Source organism: Lampetra fluviatilis, chromosome 28 (assembly GCF_964198595.1).
Source record: "Lampetra fluviatilis chromosome 28, kcLamFluv1.1, whole genome shotgun sequence".
Lineage (NCBI taxonomy): Eukaryota > Metazoa > Chordata > Hyperoartia > Petromyzontiformes > Petromyzontidae > Lampetra > Lampetra fluviatilis.
In genome coordinates, this window is record NC_136302.1 from 7,948,572 (window position 1) to 7,967,454 (window position 18,883).

The window sequence follows — 18,883 nt, forward strand, 5'->3', positions numbered from 1 at the left end:
CGTTCGCGATCGTACCGGCGTCGCGCGAGCGCCGCGTGCGCTGCGATCGCCAACGGGAGGAGGCGGGGGGGGCAATGCGTGACATTGGCTTCCCGTCAACGCCCCCCTCAAGGGACGGCCGCGACCTTGCTGTTCTCTCCCCCCACCCGTCCCGCTCACGCTCGTGCGAGCGGGGCAGCTGCGCCTCGCGAGCGTTCCAGCTGCTTGCGTGCGCGGTCCCCGCTGGCTTCTCCCTGACGACGGTTGCCGTGTCGGGTACCTGTGGACGCGGTGTCGTTGGCGCCGCTTTCACACGTGGTGGTGGTTGGGGGGGGGGGGTCGTGGCGAGATGTTAACTGCCGCGCCTGGTGTGCAGGAGGTCGTGGATTCACTCCCGAGCCCTGACGCCGGTATATTTGGAGTTTGCGTGTCTCCTCTCCCCGTGGTTGCGTGGATTTTTCTCGAGGGCCTCTGCTTTTTCCCTCCACGTTTATAATCGCCGCGCGTTTTAGAGTATTTGGCTGCTATAAATTTCCGCGTGATAAGCCACTTCGTTGAGCTATCATCTGTGATGGCCGGGTTGCTTCTGAAAAAGAGCTACATAGCTCAGTGGACCTTACCTGGTAAAATACAAAAAAATAGTTTAATAGTTTAATAGTAGTTTGGGTTGCACATGCATGGGCACGACAGTCTGCCAGTGGGTGACTCAGCGTTTTCGAGCGGCTCGTAGTCTGTGAAGGTCGGTGGTGTTGTTCTTGGTTATTGTTGGTATTGTTTATTCCGCTCGCTTGGCCAGAAAAGACTCGCCGAAGTCTCATGACTCGTTCAGGAGGTTCTTGCCACGTTTTTGGCAGTTGGGGGGATGGGGGGGGGTGATGGTTATTGCTGTGTATATTCCAAATGGGTAATTCGCGGGTTAGTGGTGTTTTCACAGCTGACAGTTTGAATCTTGGTTGGTTGCTGTGGGTGGAGGGCGGTTGCTTCGGCCCATCATCCCTTCAGGGCAGATAAAAAGAGTACCACTTTGCAGGGAAGAAAGTCAACAGAGTTTCGTCCTATGAATAGCTTCGCCCCTAGAATACGAATGAGGAATTTGCACCACTGGCTCTGGGCTCTAAACCGGAGATGAGCCACCGCCTCAACGGTCATCTGAGCAGAAATCCACTTGGACCTTTGTGACTGTACATGCACAGCAAGCCCCATGGTGCCGTCGGCAGTGACAACACGAGAACAGCTTCGTGGGGCCGTGGGCAATGGGTGCTGTATTAAGTGACTCCTGTCTCTTGCGAGAAAGGGCATTTGTTCCATTGTTTACTCGGAGACGAACAATGGAGTTGGGCACTGAACCACGGCAAATGTTCTTGTGCATGGGAACATTTTAACAATATTTTAGTTTTATTATTAAAAATATCACAGGACGGTTGCAAGCACGGCCCTTTTTTGTCAATCCGCTGCTAGATGAGGGTCTCCCCCCCTCCCACCCACCCGGCCATACTTCACCGTGTAGGAGGGAGGAGAAGTACAGAACAACAATGCATTTGCTGCCATTGTTGAACAACGACATCCAGGCTCGATCCAGCTTGGCTTCCGAGATCCGAGAGAAATTGGACGATTTCCCTGGGTGATCTGGCCGAAAGTGGGGGGGGGGGGGGTTTGCCTCTCGCAGTTGGGAATCCTCAAAGGACCTTGCTCGTTAATTTCGACACGTTTTATTACTTGCCGTTGTTTGCCGAGTTTACGGTCCCAGTTTGAGCAGTGTATAGGTTTCTGGTTTAAAGAAGAAAAGAACACTGGTCCTTTATTCATCCAGAAAAACGTCGATGAGTTTTTTTTTTTTCATTAGGGGCAATTTGCAATTTATCCCGGTTGGCTACGTACGGTGCAAAAGCTCCAATTCTTTAAAAGACCCGTTCCTTGATGGCCAATACTTCAATGGGCAGTTTTGCCAAACCGAGTCATCGGCCACCTCGGGAGCTTCGCGAGCAGCCATCTCGTGCCCCCGGGGGTCATGGCGTTACCGTCACCACACCCGGAGGAGCGCGACATCATTGCGTTTCAGAATCAGAATATTCAAAATGTTTATTTATGCCGGATGAATCCGATAAGCTATGAAGTTATTTTTCACGGGTGTTTTTTTTTCACCGATTTTTCAGTCTTGGTAGCAGGTTCTACATGGGCCACCCGGTTCACAAATGGCCATCCGGTTCACAAATGACCACCCATGCGATGCGACCAGGCCCCCCCCCGGTCGATGGACTGACCGCGGTTCTCCTAGACCCCTCATCAGGACGTGGCTCCGCGCGTCGATAATGCTTCCCCGATGTATCGCCCGCCCGCACGCCTGCTCCGTTATCGCCTCCCCTTTCAAAAGGGCTTCCGCGCGGCCTCTGGGAGATTGCAATAAATAACTAGTGGCTGCACGTACAAAAAGATTTGCTTCCCCTTTTCAAAGCGTCCACGGTGGGGATTGAGACGTCGCGTGCTTTTTGGCGCACGTGGCCCCTGCGTTCTTCGGCGGATGCTCATTGGAGATTGGTCTTTGATTTTCGCTTGGCGGCGCTCGGACGTTAATTGCCAAAGTTAAGCAACTTAATTTCAGCCGATTACGAAACCAAGAGATGCGTGGACAGATGGACGAGTTGTGATTGCCGATCTGTGGAATTGGAATCGTTCATCGTCGTCGTACAGTAGCGCAGTAGTATTTGGCAAGAGAGGAAATTAACAGCCTTGCCGGAATCCAGATGAATGTTGCATTTGTTCCGCGTGAGACACCTTTTGTGGACAGGCACAGCTGGTGATGTAACGAGCGCTTCAGAGGGAATCGTGTGTTTTAGCTGTGATCGCATGAGGCTTCTGTCTGCACAGGGCCTCTTGGCACACGGCTTGATGTCCCAGTGGACAGATCCCTGAAGCGCACTGTCTACACCCAGTAATAAAAAAAAGAATAAATAACGGTGGAAAAAAAATTGTCCAGGGTATATTACGCGGGTGTGTGGTGGTATGGTGTTGCTGCATGAATAGATGTTTTCATTTACGGTGCTAGTGGTGGAAAAATTGCTGGGCGTGCCCGTGCAGTGAAGCCGTCCGGTAAATGGCCGCTTAGAATTTTATTGTGCTAACGTATTTTTTTTTCCTTCCAGTACTTGAAAAAGAAGCAATTATATTTAAACTTGCACTTGCAAAAATACAGCAGTGTTCTGTGTCGAGTGCACTATATACAGTGCTGTCCTGTGCATGGGGTCTTGACTTGCTTGCTGGCTTTACGCTCGGGCCCACAGAGACGCATTTGTATGCCTGAAAAAATCGTTCGCGCATTCATTACCTCCGTGAAGAAAATTTAATCGCTCCAAAAATTACACCAAACGTATTTTGCAGGATCCAATTGCATTACAGTATGCAACACTGAGAGATGCATAGCGGTTATATTTCATATTTGTGCTTTATTATCCTTTGCCAATAAATATTTTTCGGCAGTATTCATTAATATTCTTTTTAATGGAAGACATTATTTTTAGGGTTAGGGCCCGGCTAAATATACCGAGTGGGCTGCGCCTCGGTTTGAAACCATATACCAAGGGCATGTATTGAGTTTAAAATTAGTTTCTTAGATTGGCCTTCATCATTTAAAAAAAATGTTTACGTTCATTAATTCTAAATGTGGGCTTTTTTCCGGGCCGGGTTGCGCATTGAGCAAGCTTTTGCGACGCGCTGCTAATGCTACGGCCATCTTCACAGCGTTGAATTAGCTTGAGAGTTGAAAGTAAAAACTGCTCCTCTTTTTATGCTACCTAGTTAAGCCCACTGAGCTATGTAGCTCTTATTCAGAAGCGAACTGGCCACAAATTATAGCTCAACGGAGTGGCTTATTGTGTGAAAAGTTATGGCAGCAGCCAAATACTCTAAACGCACGTTTATAAATATGGAGGGAAAAACCGGAGGACCCGGAGAAAAATCCACGCGACCACGGGGACAGAACATGCACATTCCAGATTTGCAGCAGGCGTCAGGGTCGGGATCAAACTCACGACTTCCTGCATAACAGGCGAGGTAGTAAACATCCCTCCACTACTGCACCCAAAATGCTCAACATTAAAATGCTCAAAGCGTGGCACAACCCAATCGCGTTATATACGTTAAATCGTAGAATTTTTACCTAAAAAAAAATCTGTATAAAAAGTGAAGCAGAACATAGCGTTCTGCTCGCTACATTTGAATATGGCGTAAGCTTTTGTTTACGTGCGAGAAGGACGTCTCGGCCTCTCGAAAAAAATCTGCCGAGGAAAAACAACGATCCGGCGTTAAATCGCTCGCTTCTCAACATTAACCGCTCGCAGGCATCAAAAACCCGCGCAAGCACATTCCGTCCAGATTGCGTGCGCCGAGCCCAACGAACAAAAATATACACAAATAGATTTTATTTTTCTTCCCTCGTTAATTGTCTATGCTTGGATCCATGGGGGGGGGGGGATGTGCAAAAGAATGTAGCCCCAATTTAGTGTTTTTTTTTTCTTCCCACCACGGTTTGGGAACGTCGCTTTGTGTTTGCTTTTCAAACTGCCAAGTTAGCGCTGCGGTCGGTCGCGTCGTCCGCTCCGTTCTTTTTTCCTTATGTGCTCCTACCCCCCCCCCTTCCCATGTGTTTTGTCTCAATTACGCTTTACAAAAAGAAAAATAATCTTACTCCGTCCCCAGAGAACCAGCCCCGAATTCTTAACCATCCTTCGAAGCCCTAAGCGAGGGGCCATGCTCCTTCAACTAAATTGTTTGATTTGCTTTTTTGGCTGTCGAAACATTCCCCCACTCCCCAACCACACACACCCCTACGCCCCCCCAAAAAAAAAAGAGGAGTGTGGGAAAACTCCAGGAGCATTTTCACGCCACTTAAACCATCTACCGACTTTCCTCGAATTGACTGTAAACTAGATAAAAATGTACACGTCAGAACTTAATGCGTTTTCATAATTCACTCTTTTTTTTTATTGATCGCCTTTGTGTGTCTACCGAATGTTTCATAAGGTGGGTTTTCTCTTGATTAATTATGCACGTTTACTCAGGTCTTAGGTTATCCCACACTTTGTAATAAAAATTCGCCTTCATTTTAGATTATCAAGCAGTCGGATGTAATTTCTAAAGGTTATTTGTGTATTGTGAAAGTGGCAGGCATGCTTGTGTTGGCCAAAACCTAATTATATCTGTGTCTATGGGAAAGAGCACAGTTTGTTTAATTTAGTCCCGTCTATAGCAGACGGAGATGAATAGAAATACGGTGGCATTGGTTTCTTAAGACCCGAATCCATCAGATGAGCCTCATCATACGAGGCCCCATCACATGCCAGGCAACCGATTGGGAATAGGTGTTTAATGTGTGTCGGGAAGTAGCGACAGTCAAGATCTTTATTTTGACCCGCCAAGAGCCCATTGGCATTATGCACCCAATGCCATCAATCGTGGGAGCTAAACAGGCTTTTGAGGCTTTGGATAGTGTTTGAATGTGTGAGCGCGATGCATCACAGGGTGATTATAGGCGGTGCGGCTAGAAGCTACTTTGTTTGGCGGCAAAGGGCATGCGTATGTTTTCGTGCCTGTGGTGCATGGTTCTCGAATGCCATTGCTCCCAGCACTTGGAGATAAATGTCAGAGATCATGCGGAACAAGCCGCCATCATGTCGGAGAGCTAATGGTAAAAATCGATTGTTGTGTTGTACCCGTACGTCTCCTGCACCTTCAACGACCAGCACTGGCAAGTGCGGTGAAATATGGGTGAAATAACCTCCATGACCCAACAATGCACGGAGAGGCCCTCATGTAGCAGTGGCTTGACAACAGCGTTCTGCGTGTATGTGGGTAGGAACTCATTAAGACTCGAAGTCTCTTTTTCAAAGCAGACCTGTGTCGTCAAAGCCATATACTAGAATGGCAAAGCAATTTGCAAAACAGGAGAATTAAATGTAGATTGCTGTAATCACTCGCTGAAATTATAATCAACTCGAATACTGAATTAGCCGAGGCGGAATATTTACACGAAGCAATTAAAAACAACGCGTGGGACCGGACGAGGGAGAACAACAATGGGAAGCATTTACACTCTTAATTATTTACGCAATGACTATTGTTGTTTTTTATTATTGAAGATCAATTGAGAGGAAACGGCCATTAAATGGAAGTGAGAAGCTCATTTGCTCCAGGTTTGCGAGGCGTCGCGGATGGACTGGCCGACCTCCTCTGGGATTGGTATTATTGTGTGGTGCGTCCTGGCGAATGTTCGTAACGCACGACAAACGCAAAACAATAAGATGCTTTTTTAGCATTAAAAAAAAAAATTGCGTTCTGTTTATACTTCTCCCAAATTTTATCCCAGCTGTCAAAATCTGAATCTTTAGCCTACGACCATATACATCACCCTAAATCCGGCCGATCTCACCCGATCTCGGAAGCTAAGCAGTGTCGAGCCTAGTTAGTACTTGGATGGAAGAATCAGAATCTTTATTTATCCAGGAGGATGAGCTATGAAGCTCTTTCTTCACAGATGTCTGATTTTGCTGTTGGAGTCGCATCTCGGGACGGAGTGTTCATTTAGATCTCTCGCAGAGTAATGCCACCCTTCCTGTTAAGAGTACGGTCCACTGAAGTGAATATTCCAGAACTACCTCTGAAAACCCTTGAGGTGATCTCTAGTCCACACATTAGGGGGAGAGAAATGGCCCACAGGCCCCATATTTGTCACAAGCCACTCTCAGACGTGGAATTGTGCCAAACTCATTCCAGAATTGAATTTAACACGACCGGTTTGTTTTCGTGCAATCGAGATTGTCGGCTCGCTACTCAGGTTAATGATGGGATGGGCTGCTCATTGCTCCGACCTCTGAGCCACCACATCACCTCTTTATACCATCTCATCAGCCAGCTCCTCCCCAAGCACTTGCGACACACACACACCTCCCATCATCATCATCGTCGTCGTCGTCATTGCACAGCGTTTATGAAGGCCAACACGGCACACGAGGGGGTGGGTGGCCAGCACCACGCCCAACCACTTTTGTCTCCCCAGTGGCGATGTTTACACATTGCACCAGGTACTCAATTGAGGCTGAGTCGACCTAGGGGAGGCCCAGGACCGGTTCAGATCATTGTCACTGGTGTCGGCCATGAGCGGGAATCGAACCCAGGTGGCCAGGTTCGTAGCGCAGCACGCTAACCGTTACACCCCCCTCCCCACAGGGCCATGGTGCACGTGCGGGTAAAGAGCGTGAACCGCCACGCGCCCGAGTTCCTGCAGGGCGAGTACAGCGCCAGCGTGGACGAGGCCGCGGAGCCCGGCGCCGCCCTCGTGCGCGTCGAGGCGAGCGACGGGGACTGCTCGCCGCTCTTCGGCCGCGTCTGCGACTACCAGATCCTCACCGCGGGCGCGCCCTTCTCCATCGACTCCGACGGTACGGCGGCGGCGGCGGCGGTGCCGGGCAGCGACGGCGGTGGCGGAAATCCCAATCGGAAGCTCGCCGGTTTTCAATTCTCGGCGGTGGCTTTTAGCGACTGTGATAGCGGCCGTGAATTGCGCACTTCGTGATAACAGGTTTTTGTTGTTGTTGCTGTTGGGTTAGATCACGTCAATATAAACGTGTCGTTAACCCGCCACCGACACGTACGGAGCCAACCGTACTAATCGGAGGTGCTGGGGAAAGAAAACTGACTGACAGCGCTGCTCCCACTCCCCCCCCCACCCCCCCGCCGCACCCAGGAGTGATCCGCGCCACGGAGCGCCTGTCATACGAGCTGCACGGCGAGCAGCAGCTGACCGTGGCGGCGTACGACTGCGGCAAGCGGCGCTCGGCCGAGGACGCCCTGGTCACCATCGGCGTGCGGCCCGTGTGCCGGCCTGGCTGGCAAGGTGAGGCCTCGCTGTGTGTCATGTTGAGATTCGTGGAGGATGGCATTTAACCCCCCCTCTGCCCTCCCCTGACCGTCTGTGAAGGCTTTCGGCGCATCCGTGTCGTTTTCTTGTGTTCGTGCTTACGCGTGAATCCGTGTGCGTCTACATACATGCACACGTGAGTTGTACAGTAATACCCCAGTACATGTCTACCCCCCCTCCCTTCTACGTCGTTTCAAAACACGTCGCCCCTTTATTAATACCGCTACCCGATTTGGGTCGCCTCGGCACACACTTATGTCGTTGACAGCATCGTCTGCCCTTTCTCGCATCGGTGACCTCTCTGCTTTCGCCTCCACCTACCCTCTAAATTGCTTTGACTCGAAGTTCGTCATCGCACCTTTCGGGAAAGCATGCCTGACGTACATCAGGGCGCCACAGTGGCAAGATAACTACCTCGCATGTATGTTTGGAGTTTGCGTGTCTCTCTCCTCATGGCTGTGTGCATTTTTCCTCTGGGTCCTTCGGTTTTCCCCTCCACATTTAGAAACATGCCTTTAGACTTTGGCTGCTGCCATAATTCTCCACGCAATAAGCCACTCGGTTGCGGTATCGTTTGCAAAAACCAAGTCGCTTCTGAAAAGAGCCAATTAGCTCGGTGGGCCTTGCCTGGTAAAATACATCTTCTTGGTTCTTTTGGTAAAGTCACGTAGAAGGGAAATAATAAAATAATAAAATTAAACATAATCAAATAATTCTCACGACGTTTCGGCCACAACGCAAGCAGCCGTCCTCAGGTGAAGAATAGGTCTGTCGAGAAGACAGAGTCTGAATGAAACAACCCCAGGCTTGGAGCGTCTATTTAAGCTGGGTTGGAGGGGGAAGAGCGCCTTGACAAAAGAATTTGCATATGATAAAATACATTAAAAAAAAATGTCAATATTTGTGTGTGCGCGCGTGTGCTGCGTGTGCTGCACGTGTTTCCATCTGGGCCAGGCTGGAACAAGCGTGTGGAGTATGATCCGGGCAGTGGCGGACGATCGCTCTTCCCTGGTGCCCGGCTGGAGACGTGCGGACGGCGCGTAGCGTCTGCACGCGCCACAGTCGAGCTCCAGACGACGCACATCGGCAAGGGCTGCGACCGCGAGACCTACGCGGAGAACTCGCGCCGCAAGCTCTGCGGTGAGAGACCCCACGTTCGCTTCAGCACCGTTACGAAGTAGCATTCATCACACACAAAGTGCTTGCCCGCAAATGAACCGCCAATACCTGGCCGACCATCCACGCGAACTCCGGTCATCCTCGCAGCGGCGGCTTTGGTCTATTTTTGGAATTTGCATGTCTCTCTCGCACGCAGTCGTGTGGATTTTTCTCCGCATCCTCCGCTCTATATTCTTGTAATACATTTCCACGTGATAAGCCACTTTGTTGAGCTATCGTTTGTGGCTAGGTCGCTCCTGAAAGAGAACTATACAGCTCAGTGGGCCTTACCTGGTAAAATTAAAAAATTGTTTAGTTTCAATAATTTTGCCCATCGAACAGAGACGGTCACCGCATCGCGCGCTTTCAGATGCGCTTCTGTGGCCGTCTGGAACGCGCTTCCTTCGGATGTTAGGAAGCCACTGGAGCTATGCACTTTTAAATCATCTACATCGAAAACTCATTTCTTTAGAACCGCTTTTTTTGTGCGTTTAGTTTGTCCTTCCCCCTGCACCTCCGATTAGCATGGTTGACTTTGTACGGCGCAACAAAAGTTCGACACACATACCTCGCCCAGCACCCAGCCAGCACCTGCCGTCAGTCTGCGGACAGCAGCAGCAAATCAAGTAGGACCACTTGGAGATGCTGCGCTGTATGGGAGCCGAATAGGACTTTCGAATAATAAGAAGAATATAAAAATACAATTCATAATGATTAGACTAATAACAGAAACTCAGTGTTATAAAGTGTCTTTAAAATTGGTAATATCAAAGCGTTTGTACATAAGAGGTAATAATATATAAATGAACATCAAACACTGAAAAACCCCAATCACAATACAATAAAATCAAAGATAAAACCAAAATTGAAACATAGGCAACTGACTATCGGTGGAACCCAGGGAAGCTACTGCGATACAAACTGGTAAAAAAAATGTCACAATCTCCATGAAATTGAATCAATCAAAAAGAAGAGCCTTTGAATAAAAATAGGTTTTAGCATTCCACAGACTTGGTGCATAACAACATTAAGCACGGTCCCCTTGGTGCATGCCACTTGAAGATTGGAATGGCAAGTAAATCCACTTTTTAACGACTTTGGCGGGCAACCACATTAACTCCGAGACGATTACAGGTTATAGGGTGGGGTCCCGTTCACCGCTGAATCTCGGAACGCACAAGCGGTTCAGCGTTAACTTTATTTTAAGAGGCGTAGCGCCGCTGTCTTTAAAGACATTTCTGCTCGCCGCAGACAACTAGCGTAAGAGGTCGGGGTTACCTACACTTTACCCCACAACACGAGAAAGCCAACAAAAAACGAAATCACATAAATCGTATGGCCAAAACGTGACAAAACACAATCAATTAATGGGCCCTAATCGTGACAAATCGTCGGATGGCCTGCGTGTTTAGATTGTGACAAGCCTACCGCAATGGCCATGTGGTGTAAGTTTCCTTTACGTTGATTTGTTCGCCTGGATTGGTAAGCGCACTGCCCGTCATTTGTATTTGCGAGTGGCCTGACTCGTCCACGGGGAGACGCGGCGATCCGATGCCGTCTTATTGATCCCAATGCGCCGGGGGGGGGGGGGGGGCGGTGGGTGGAGGGGGAGGTGGAACAATGCAATTTTGGTGCCGTACCTGCCTCAACGATTGGACATCAGCATTCAGGGGCGGTTTGCGCCGCCGCGTGGCTTTTCCCCCGAGTCGGGCGGGGAGGGGGAGAGTCGTAACCTCGCTTCTCCTTGGCCGTAATCGCTCGCAAACTCCGCCGGCGTGTTATCAAGCACGATCGGGGCCGTCTGGCGTCGGCAACAGAAGTACGCGCGCTCGAGTGTCGGGCCGTCGGTAGCAGCTCGCGGAGCCTGTCTGCCGTAGAAGCCGGCGGGGGATAATGGTCGGCAGGAATATCATGACACAATGAGGAGGTGGGGGGGGTGACAGTGGGGGCTTCTTGGATGGATCCTGAGAGCGGAGATAAGCAGTGTTGACTCGGATTTCTTTTTAAATGAGGACTCTCTCTTTGACACAGCCCTTTTATTCTTTGCGCACACACCTGCGTTGGCAATAGTTTACAACTACATATGCACACATGTAAAACCTTCAACACTTTCGTCGATAACGGCGCCTTGCAATACAACGTGTATGGCGATAACATAATTTCTTTTTTACCTAGGGAAGCCACTTTTTTCATAAATGTCCAAATTCCACTGAGTATGTACCACTTCGAGGTAGCACTAGATGCACCCTCTGGCGAATATTTGGCCTCGTCTTTTACACTGGCCAGACTTCTTCAGGAGATGTTGAGAGTGGGCCACCCCACGCTTTCCCCCACCGCAAGCGACCTGCCGGCCGATCGACTGACCGCGAACCACCCCACGTACACTGCCGAGTGAACTCGGGCACCGTCGTTTCAACTGCCGTGCCGGGGCGATCGATTTCGAAGCGGCGGCCACCTCCGGATCGCGATTCCGGCGAGCGCCGACCCTTCGCCGCGCCGCGGCCGCAGCGTTCCTTCTCCACTCAACGGCCGCGGCTCCATCGCACGTTTTCTCTTAATTATTTTTTAAACTTCTTATTTCCCCTCCCTGAAGGCGCTTCGACCGGCGGAGTCGACCTGCTGCCGTCGCCGGAGCTGCCGGGGTCCTGGACCCAGGGGCTGCCCACGGAGGTCCCCGAGGGGCCCGACTCGACCGGCGAGCGCGTCTTCCTCTTCGACGGCACTCGGGCCGCCCTGGTGCCCGACGCTGCCGTGCCGGCCAACCTGACGCACCGCTTCACGCTGTCCGCCTGGCTCCGCCACGGCCCGCTCTCGGGACCCGCGCAGCGCTCCGAGAAGGAGGCCATCCTCTGCAATTCTGACAAGGCTGGTGAGATAATCGGGGAGGGGACCTCTTGTTTTGTCTCGAGCTTGATTTTTAGTCAAGGCGCAGTTACTCAATATGGATATTAATTCATCGGAACTAAAAAACATTTATGGGGTTCATATATCTTTTTTATATATGTATACACATACATAACGGTCCACATTTCCTGAACGTCATGATCATTTGTGATCGTCAATCCACTGCTGGATGAGGGCCTCTCTACTAAGCCCCTGCCACCGCTGCCATCTCTTTGTCACCCTGCGGTCTGATAATCCACCGAACACTTGAAAACGAGCTCATTCCATCGCTCTGTCTCATCCGCCAGTCCTCTCGTCTGTTGGCCCTCTCGTTTGCGTTCCATTCCTTGGCTGTCAATCCATAATTACCATCGGCCATCTTTCTTTCCCAGTAACGTGTCCTGTCCAAGACCAATTACATTTCTTAAAATTTGTAATGCTGCCATCAGCCTGCGCGTGTTCTCTTATGTATGTGTGTTGGACTTCCTTCGCACCATACGTAGCCGACCGTGCTAATTGGAGGTGCCAGGGAAGTACAACAAACTAAAAACAAAATGCAGTTCTCGAAAAAAAAAATCTATTTGGATTTAAAACTCCGTAGCTCCCAGTCTATCGGTGTGATTCCAAGCACGTTCACCACCTCTGCATGCTTCTCTGTGCACTGCTCAGTTATTGTTTCCCATTGTTCTTAATGTCTGCATCTCTGAACAATCGTACGTCATAGCAGGACGCTCAAGTGCTGTGTGTTGCTCTTCATGGTCACGGTCGGCTCTACAATGGCACGCCAACTTTTCTGAATGTTGTACGCAAACATGCCCTGATAAGGTAATAACAATGTTTTGTTTAAAGAGTTGGGGGGAGGGGAATAATACTTTAAGTTTGGTCTTGCAAGAATAACAGCATCTCCACGGTCTCTGCACAGCCGTGCTCGCCGCAAACTATTATAAAAATGGTATATGTGTGCCCGTGCGCGCCGGAGAAATTCATTGCGGATGCCAGGAGCACAGAAGCATAACCGCAACCTATTAAGTCCGTTTGAATTATGACTCGTTTAATATAAACAAGTGCGTGCCCCAGTTCTAAATCACCTGGCAGGGAAATGTAAGCACAAACCCCTTTCCACGTATCGGTGAGAATGAGAGTCCTGACAAAACAATTCGGGCAATAATTTTTTGGGACAGTTTGTCAGTTAAAGGAATCGCGCCGCCGCCTACGTTCCAGACAAACACGATGCCTTCACCCTTGAACGTCTAAGGGGGGGGGGGCGCATTTCACAGGGGGAGTGCTAACAATGGGCGGTTCCCATGGAAAAGAAAAATTCTAATAACATCCTCACCAATTTCAAATATCCCGTGGCGCGTGGTCGTCCGGCGAAATGTTTGTAGGTTGAAAAAGGGGGAATCCACACACTCCAAAGGTTGGGAAACCCCCGCTGGTCTAGAGTTTCGATTTAAAGCTTTCGTGACTGCAGGGATTCATCTTCTTGGTTCTTTCGGTAAAGTCACGTAGAATGGAAATAATAAAATGATAAAAATAAAACATAATAAAATAATTCTCACGACGTTTTGGCCACAACGCAAGCAGCCGTCCTCAGGTGAAGAACAGGTCTGTCAGAAAGACAGCGTCTGACAGCGTCTGACAGACCTGTTCTTCACCTGAGGACGGCTGCTTGCGTTGTGGCCGAAACGTCGTGAGAATTATTTTATTATGTTTTATTTTTATCATTTTATTATTTCCATTCTACGTGACTTTACCGAAAGAACCAAGAAGATGGTCTAGAGTTCTGCACGGATTTCCGACGGGTTCTTCGGGGTGCCCTCCCGTAATATTGGCCAGACATACCACTGCAATTTTCTTATTCTTTTTTTTTTACCCGCGTGAGCAAACGACTTGGGTGAATCGGTTGCACGCTGGGTCATCAATCAACCTGACTGCTTCGCTCTGAAAGCTCTCGCGTGCAGTGAGGTAGGAACTGAGTGCTCCAATCTAGGTAGCGCAACAGTCTTCTAACTTTGGCCAAATATATGCCAAGTTGCGTTGTGGTAATAGGTGATTCTCTTCCGATGTGACTTCCCCTCTCCCGTCACGGTTTCTTCTGCCCGTTACTCGATTCCTCCTTCTACTTTTCTCATTCTGTTTCTATCAATTCCCGTCCGTCTTTCTCTTCCTCTCTCCCGTTTCTCTCTCCGATCCCCCAAGATCACAACCGCTCAGATTACTCTCTCTGATGCGTTGGTTACTTGGGGAAAAAAAAACGTGTACCCTCTTGCTTTGTGTCTCTCTGAAGTGGTGTTGAAAAAAATCTACATTCAGAGGCAATGACGGGCACGATGGCGGTGCGGTTATACGTGAATGTTCCACTACGAGCCATGATGTGTCAGCTCAGACATAATGTCACAGGGAGGCTCCCAGACACATCGGAGTCATAATTCCTGCCTCTTGCAATGACAAAGCTCATGAGTCCAACTTAATCCGCCTCCGTTTTGGTTTACGTCAAGAAATTAAACTTTTATTTTATTTTTACCATTTCATTAACTATTTTTTATTTTACCAGGTAAGGCCCCCACTGATCCCTTGGCTCGTTTTCAGAAGCAGACTTGGCCACAAATGATAGCTCAACGAAGTGTGGACATTTATAGCGGCCAAGTACTGTAAACGCGCATTTCTGAATTTTGGAGGAAGAAAACGGAGAATTCGGATTTTAAAAAATCCACGCGACCACGATGAAAACACACAAACTCCAAATGCAGAGGCGTCGGGGTTGGGATCAAACCCACGACCTCCTGTATACCAGGCGAGAGAGGTAACATTTCGCCACCGCGGCGCACTCAGAGAGGAGCACGGGGAGTGTGAGAGTCTTGTTGATTGTTGGGAGCCATGATCGGTGGCGGATGTTCGGCCATGAATGTGCACGCTTTGTGTGACCGCTGACCCACACAAATACTACTAATCCCCATCGCTAATAACTGGAATACAGTGTAGCATTTTTTGATCCGGGGATTTTCTGAGACTGAAGGGTTTTTTTTTTGCTTGCCACGTCCTAATAAATTAAATCTCGCAATAAATTTAGCAAATTGTGTTATTCCAAAGTATTCTTTTAAGATTCAATTCTTTTTCTCGTCAAACTGGCCTGTTAAACATTTCTCTACTCTCTCCGATGTATCTCTCGCTTCACCATCGCAAGTTACAGAGTTGTGGATTAACACTGTGACCTACTTGAATATATAAATACAGTAATTGCAAGATATTAATTAAATTTTGATCACATGCATGAAGCGAGAGGCCTTGTAAAATGACATTTAAATTTAAAATCTCTTTTTTTTTCCCCCTCACACATTAACAGCAGCTGCTTGCCGCTACTTTTAGTTCTGATATCAGCGCCGGATTAACCATTTGCAAAAAACAGTATACATCTGTCACCTCTCAGTCCGGTTATTATGCGAGGACATTAAAGCCTCTGGGAGAGAGATGAACCATCTGCCTAGTTTCAATGATCTTTCGAAAACTGCATTTTCCTTTCTCAATGAAATCACTGCCTTGCAGTTAAACATTCTGAAAACTCAAATTGGGCTCACTGCAAATTAGCTCGGTAGTTTCAAGCAGCCGGCATGCCGTTAACGATGATTCCCTCCTCTTCCCCACGCACCCCTTGCACTATGGCAGTTAAAACAAAAATAAATAGAGACGTTATGACAATGCTGAGAGAGAGCGATACGAAAATATACGAGCATTAAATCCAAGCGTAATCATGTTTATAGCCCCGCAGCAAATTTGCTTGAAATTACTTGTCTCTCCACCGTAGGTATATTCATATTCTTCACGAGTAAACCTTCACCGGTCATAGCTGAATAGTGCTGTCATAACTACGACGAGCGGCCGGGAATCATTCTCTCTCTTGTCTCCCATCGGTCACCAGCAGAGCATCGCGTTCATGGTCACATCCGTGGATTGCGAGCCGCACTGTGGACCTGGCAGCTCCAGAGTGCCACGGTTGGCGAGATGTTAACTTCCTCGCCTGGTATACAGGAGGACGTTGGTTCGATCCCGAACCCTGACGCCTGCTGTATATTTGGAGTTTGCATGTTCTCCCTGTGGTTGCGTGGATTTTTTTTATCCGGGTCCTCCGGTTTTTCCCTTTCACATTTTAGAATCGACGTGCGTTTAAAGTATTTGGCTGCTGTAAATGTCCACGTGGTGATTAGCCACTTCGTTGAGCTATCATTTGTGAGCAGGTCCCTTCTGAAAAAGAGCTATATAGCTCAGTGGGCCTTACCTGGTAAAATAACATGTTTGAAGGTTTCATTCCAGGCCACAGCTAACCTCATGGAGTGACGGGCGATATCTGAATCAGTCCTTGGCCTTTCCTCCGTAGGTTGCGACTCGGTCTTAAATGAGTGCCTGGAGCAGTGTGTAAAATATAAGCACTGCGGAGTCGAATTCGAATGGACGTGGTGTTGGGTAAACCGTGTGGGGTTTAACAGATACGCTGTCTCCTTGTACAGGGGAATTGAGTTTTCAGGTCCATCCGGCGTACAGCCGTTTAAATACGGGCAACAACAAAAATCTATTTGTCTGTTTCTCCCTTGCGATGGCACTTTGTAGGATGAACGTTGAGATTTACGAGGGCACGGGGTGACCAATACGGTCTGAATTGGTCTGTAATAAAGTGGGCACTGATAAAGGGGTTGGCCACGTACCCTGTAAACCCCAGTTGCCATTCCGGCCTTAATAGGTGTTCACTACCAGCACTTGCCCCAAGAGGTCTGTATGCATATGAGCGGTGGCACAGCGGTTAGCGCACTGCGCTACGGACCCTGCAACCCGAGTTCATTTCCCGCTCGCGACCAATAACAGTGACGATTATTGGAACCGGTCTTGTGCCTCTCCTAGGTTGACTCGGCCTGAAATGAATACCTGCCGTGATTTCTAAACATCACCACTAGTGTGCCGTGCCGGCCTTCATAGGTGCTCGCTTAACAGCATTTGCCCCAACAGTCTGTTATATGGGGGGATCTTTTATTTTAGATGCTTGCTAACAGCACTTGCCACCCTTTGACAGTCTACAAGGCTATAACGGCGGTGTGATGTTTGTCTTTGTGCTCCCCAGGCATGAACCGCCACCACTACTCGCTCTACATACACAACTGCCGCCTCGTCTTTCTCCTCCGGTCGGAGTTTTCCCAGACAGACACGTTCCGCCCCGCCGAGTTCCACTGGAAGCTGGACCAGGTACGGGGGGGGGGCGGGGCGGAGGGATTCCTTGCGCCCCAGCGATGGCTCGCCGGAGTGGCAAGATGTTAGCTACCTCGCCTGGTCGTGGGTTCGATCCCAACCCTGACGCCCTGCATATGATCATTATGGCGGTACCCCAGGGTACCAAATAATACAAAATGGCCGAGGCAATTAATATTTTATTTCTGGGACACTTTTTTTCTCCAGGGGTGTACTTAACTCCGCGACTGGGGTACCAATCAATCCGGAATCAGTGCTACTCCGCGATGTCGAAACGCAGCGAGGACGATTGCGCTGAAACCCCGAACGCTCGCGGTACGCACCGTAGTGGTGCATCGTGTACAGCTCGTCGAGATGAGTCGATCGCCACATCGCCGACCATCAACAGACTAAAAGTGACTGCATCATGGACATTATGCGAGAGCCGGGGTACTTTGGTACCCCGGGGTATCGCCATGAGGTTCATATATCGAGTTTGAGTGTCTATCTCCCGGTGGTCGTGTGGATTTTCTCCGGGTCCTCCGGTTTTTCCCTTCCACATTTAGAATCGATGTGCGTTCAGAGTTATTTGGCTGCTACACATTTCCACGTGATGATGAGCCACTTAGTCGAGCTATAGTTTGGGATAGCCAGGTCGCTTCTGACAAAGAGCCATAGAGCTGAGTGGGCCTTACCTGGTAAAAAAAAATATTTAAAAATGTATACTTGAGTACTTGAGTGGCCAGACCCATTGTTGGGAATATAGAACAAGCATAGCAAACTCTTAACATTTCTCGCCTCCACTCACCTGCATTACTCACCCTCTACTCACCTGCATTACTCACCGTCTGCTCACCTGCGAATTGTATTGGGCATTTGCCGTGGGGGGCATAAATAATTAAAACTCGACACTGAGATTAAAACAAATATTTTAATAAATGTCCCCGTCTTATCAGCTTTCCAGGCCAATATTATCAAGCAGCATTTGTACAAGCAAGCCAACTCTGGGGACTGGGTTTTGACATTCTGGATCTCATCAGCAGGGCCAGGCTTAATAAACTAATGCTGATGGATTACCATTTCTTATTGGTAAGAGCACTCCATTGAAATTAAGGGGCCCCTTTCAACCCCAACAAGTAAGGTATTTCCTTTGGTGCATATGTAATGGGGTCCGGAGACACTTGTAGATGTAACTTCTTTATTACAATCCAACACTCCAACAGTCCTGATACTCTGTTACAGCCTAGGTACACAGCCTAGGCACACGGCCTAGGCACACGGCCTAGGCACACGGCCTAGGCACACGGCCTAGGCACACGGCCTAGGCACACGGCCTAGGCACACGGCCTAGGCACACGGCCTAGGCACACGGCCTAGGCACACGGCCTAGGCACACGGCCTAGGCACACGGCCTAGGCACACGGCCTAGGCACACGGCCTAGGCACACGGCCTAGGCACACGGCCTAGGCACACGGCCTAGGCACACGGCCTAGGCACACGGCCTAGGCACACGGCCTAGGCACACGGCCTAGGCACACGGCCTAGGCACACGGCCTAGGCACACGGCCTAGGCACACGGCCTAGGCACACGGCCTAGATACACTACACGCTCTGGAACTCGCCCTCACAAGGACGTAGAGCGGGAGTTCCAGAGTCCACCACTGGCCCTCACAGCGTCCCAGGGTCCTGAGATGGCTGGTCTTGGGTCTTGGGTCTTGATCTACAACTGGCCCTGATCGGCC

The 18,883-nt window shown here is 49.4% G+C and overlaps 1 protein-coding gene across 1 annotated transcript in view; it reads left to right on the forward strand.

The window, feature by feature from the left end:
* Positions 1-18,883, forward strand: part of LOC144942738 (calsyntenin-1-like) — a 149,577-nt gene that overhangs the window by 89,743 nt on the left and 40,951 nt on the right. Inside the window, exons 4-8 of the mRNA XM_078869611.1 lie at positions 7,198-7,409; positions 7,715-7,864; positions 8,843-9,028; positions 11,640-11,915; positions 17,037-17,158. Of these exons, the coding sequence (XP_078725737.1) occupies positions 7,198-7,409; positions 7,715-7,864; positions 8,843-9,028; positions 11,640-11,915; positions 17,037-17,158 (946 nt within the window). The remainder of the gene's footprint in view (positions 1-7,197; positions 7,410-7,714; positions 7,865-8,842; positions 9,029-11,639; positions 11,916-17,036; positions 17,159-18,883) is intronic.